This window comes from Branchiostoma floridae, chromosome 11 (assembly GCF_000003815.2).
Source record: "Branchiostoma floridae strain S238N-H82 chromosome 11, Bfl_VNyyK, whole genome shotgun sequence".
NCBI classification, from domain to species: domain Eukaryota; kingdom Metazoa; phylum Chordata; class Leptocardii; order Amphioxiformes; family Branchiostomatidae; genus Branchiostoma; species Branchiostoma floridae.
Window position 1 is genome coordinate 4,865,806 of NC_049989.1, and position 3,923 is coordinate 4,869,728.

At 44.6% G+C, this 3,923-nt stretch overlaps 1 protein-coding gene across 1 annotated transcript in view; it reads right to left on the bottom strand.

Moving 5' to 3' along the window:
* Positions 1-2: 2 nt before the first annotated feature.
* LOC118426147 (lysophospholipase D GDPD1-like) overlaps positions 3-3,923 on the bottom strand; it is a gene marked incomplete at its 3' end in the record, with an annotated part of 8,477 nt that continues 4,556 nt past the window's right edge. The window contains exons 4-8 of the mRNA XM_035835409.1: positions 2,051-2,178; positions 1,368-1,457; positions 701-834; positions 426-485; positions 3-135 (exon numbers count right to left, since the gene is read on the bottom strand). Coding sequence (XP_035691302.1) covers positions 3-135; positions 426-485; positions 701-834; positions 1,368-1,457; positions 2,051-2,178 — 545 coding nt within the window. The remainder of the gene's footprint in view (positions 136-425; positions 486-700; positions 835-1,367; positions 1,458-2,050; positions 2,179-3,923) is intronic.

Here is a 3,923-nt window from a genome sequence, read left to right on the forward strand (position 1 = left end):
GGGTAGTCTGTCATGACTCCTTTGGCGCCGAGACTGAACGCGCGCTCAAAGTCGGCGTCATTGTTGATGACCCAGAGGTACGTGTGGATCCCGCGCCTGTCCAGGTGACGAATCAGCACTTTGCTCATCAGTAAGCTGGAAATTTGACGAGAGAGGTACGCAACACTAGTAAGACCATTGTAATTTTTGCCACTAAGGCCACACTGACTTAATCTTATGGATGACATTCTCTGGAGACTCCAAAGCTAATGTGGGAGGGCGAAAAAATAAGAATCCAGCAATAAAAAATGCTGATAAACAATCCATAAAATCAAGTCAGTGTGGCCTAAAAAAAGCCATTTGAGAAACACAAGTTCCAGAGAAGACAACAGCTGCTGATTGAAACAAAAAACAGTAATGATAGGATCATAAGAAATCACACTTACAAGTCAACAACGCGTGCTAACACCTTGTATTTCGTAGGTACCGTATCTGCCCAACGTTCTCTGAAACAAATGAAAGCAAAGAATCTTTTGCTATACCAGGATCATATCAAAAGTTCAGTGTCTTATGTGATGATAAGGACATCTTACAAGTTACAAAGGCTGCATGGCATGTGTATGAATTATAATAGATGTTGATATGCTTTTCTTTCCAACTTGATGTGGCTCTTGTCATGCTATAATGAATCACTAGGTGGCGCTTTTGTAAGGCAGCTTACCCCCAAACGATGCTGGGCATGACAACTTCGAGGCAAGACTCCTTGAGCGGAATGAAAGGCAGTAGACCACTGTAGAACAGTAACACCAGCTGTACAACTCGCTTGGCACTGAAGAACAAGGGGATGTCTGGGTGCTGCAGGATACAACAGATGCATCAGAATAACACTTGTGATGATGATACAGACCAAAAGAATATTTGATAATACATGTATATGTACCTTAAGTTATATGTTGCAATATATCCCTCTTTAAACTACATGTACAAGTGATAATACGCAGATTTGTTGCAATAATGTTTTGTCCAAAAATGGCTCCAAAATCCACCAGGGAGCTTATTAATTTCTAAAAAGTTTCTATGGGAGGCCGTTACAAGCAATCAAGAGCATGATGTAAAACTTTGAAACACGAGTTCAAAGACTCAGTTCTCATGAATGTTGTGAATAATTCGATGATAACACACCATAACACAAGCACATGTGTAGGGAATGGCATTCAGGTATGTTTGTTATACTAGTATTATTGACATACAAAAAAGCTCTTTTGGTCTCTTGCCTTACCTTACCATTGAAGGGTTTATAGATTGGGAAGATCAAACTTGCCCAAGACAAACTTTTTGCTGGGAGACCAAAAGTAACTTGGCATGCTAAGGGTTAACAACATCCCCACCTGCTGGTGAAACTTGTGAGCGACAGTGTCTAGTCGACTGCCACACACAGTGATAGCTTCTCTCTTGTACTCATGGATCATTTCCCCAACCTACAACAAGGGCAGAAAGAAAATCCATCTGTGCTGACTCCACCTCACCTGTTGGTGAACTTTCCTGATGACTGATTCCAGCCGACTCCCGACAACTGTCAGGTCCTCTCTGTTGTACTCCCGCACTAACTCTCCAACCTTTATTTTTGTTGATTCACATGCAAAATCATGGAAATCATAAAAACACAAATGTTGAGTAATCAACTCTAAATCAAATCAAATGAAACAATGCACATTATTCATGCAAGACTATAAATCATCAAAAAATAAATGTATTATCAAGAGTAGAATGTGAGAAAAAAATTTGGTGCAACATTTTTGATTAAGATTGCTACATGCGTATATTACTTTATTATTAGTTTCTAGTATTCATGGTTTGTATTTGATGAATCTTTTATGCATAGGATGCTTGTAATTGTAAACGTGCCATTATTCTATTGCTGTAAATTGTTCTGTCTAATGTATAGACAATGATCAACTGAATTTGCTAGTTTTACACTGCACTTGTAAGTCCCACAGCAGTTGTAGAATGCTAATTTAGAAAACCATATACATGAACATACAGTTGCTTTTTACAGCACTAAGATACATACCTTTGCAATGAGCTCATCATCATCATTTTTGATATCTATATTGATGACCACAGCTGGGAATTTCTCAAAAACATCCCGCAGTCGGCAGAAACTTCGGTCTGTAGCATCTGGGAAACAGACTGGGAGAGCTGGATAAGATAATGAAGAAACAAAATTAAATCAAACTAGTTTGTTATAACTTATATAATTCCAAATACCACAATCTGGCCAATATCTGCATCTGCATGGGATACCCCCAAATGACCCCGCGAGGGGCAAAAGTAGGGGGGGGAGCTGAGGCTCCCGGGTTAGGGCGGGCAGGCCGCCTGCCTGGCACGGAAGTGCTCAACGTTGGGAGCGCTTACAACCGTGCCAGGCAGGGCATTCCACTCGGGAATTGTGCGTGGGAAAAAAGAATGTTTGTAGATATCGGTGCGTGCAAATATGTGTTGATATTTGAAGTCGTGACTACCCCGGGTACGCCCTTGGGCAGGCTTCAGAATATTGCTGGCGTCTATGTTAATATTATTGTTGACTACTTTATAGAAAAAGGTGAGGCGGGCGTTCCTCCTCCTTTCGGAGAGAGGGCGCCACTGCAGGTCTGAAAGCATTTGTGTCACGCTGCTAGTCTGCCGGTAGTCATTTAGGGTCACTCGGGCTGCCCTGCGCTGGACGGCCTCCACCGCCTGTATCCCTTTGTTGGTGTACGGGTCCCAGACGATGGCACTATATTCCAAGTGAGGCCGTACCAGCGCTTTGTAACAAGTGGCCTTGACCCTAGATGGACAATGGGTCAAGTTGCGCCGAATGACTCCTAGGACCTTACCAGCTTTGCTAGTGGCGTGGTTGATATGGGTGTCCCACCGCAAATCGTCGGACAGTTGTACTCCAAGATAGGGGTGGGACTTAACACCGGTAAGGGCTTCTCCACAGAGGGAGTACTGAGTTATGATGGGGTGCTTTTTACGGGTGATATGGAGAATGTGACATTTAGAGGGGTTGAACGACATGAGCCAACGATTTTGCCATTCTGTTAGCGCATCGAGGTCAGACTGCAGCCCTTGTGCGTCAGAAGGCTTGCTGATAGTTCGATAAATCAAGCAATCGTCAGCAAACAGTCGAACATGTGAGTCTACGGAATCGGGTAGGTCATTAATGTAGAGCAGGAATAGCAGAGGGCCTAACACAGTACCCTGCGGAACTCCAGAGGTGACCTTGACAGCTTTAGATGTTCCACCGTCAAAGACAACCCTCTGGGTTCTCTCCGTAAGGAAGGCCCTAAGCCAAGACTGAAGGAGGCCAGAAATACCATAGTGCTCGAGCTTGCTCAGCAGACGTTCGTGTGGCACAGTATCGAATGCTTTGCTAAAGTCAAGCACCGCGGCATCGACCTGTTTGTTCTGGTCCATGTTCTTGGCCAGGTCTTGGAGGGTAAGCACCAGCTGGCTCTCGCAGGACAGACCCTTCCTGAAGCCGTGTTGCGCAGGGGACAGAATGCCATGAGCGTCTAGATGTTTCATCATGTGGCTGTGCACGATGTGTTCAAGCACTTTACCACAGACCGATGTCAGAGACACCGGCCTATAGTTTGATGGCAAGGTTCTGTCCCCCTTTTTGAAGATTGGAGCGATGTTAGCTGTTCTCCAATCTTCAGGAACATCTCCCGTGGATATTGACTGGGAGAATATGACCTGTAATATTGGCGCAATTTGTTCGGCTACGGTCTTCAGGAGGCGAGGTGGTAATCCGTCTGGTCCTGTGGCCTTGCTGGGGTTAAGACAGGAGAGCTGTTTGGCTACCCCCTCCACTGTGATGTTAAGGGAGGGGATAGTTGGAGCTTTGGGTTCGCCAAGGGTAGGAAACGTGGTCTTATCCTCCCTGGTAAACACTGACT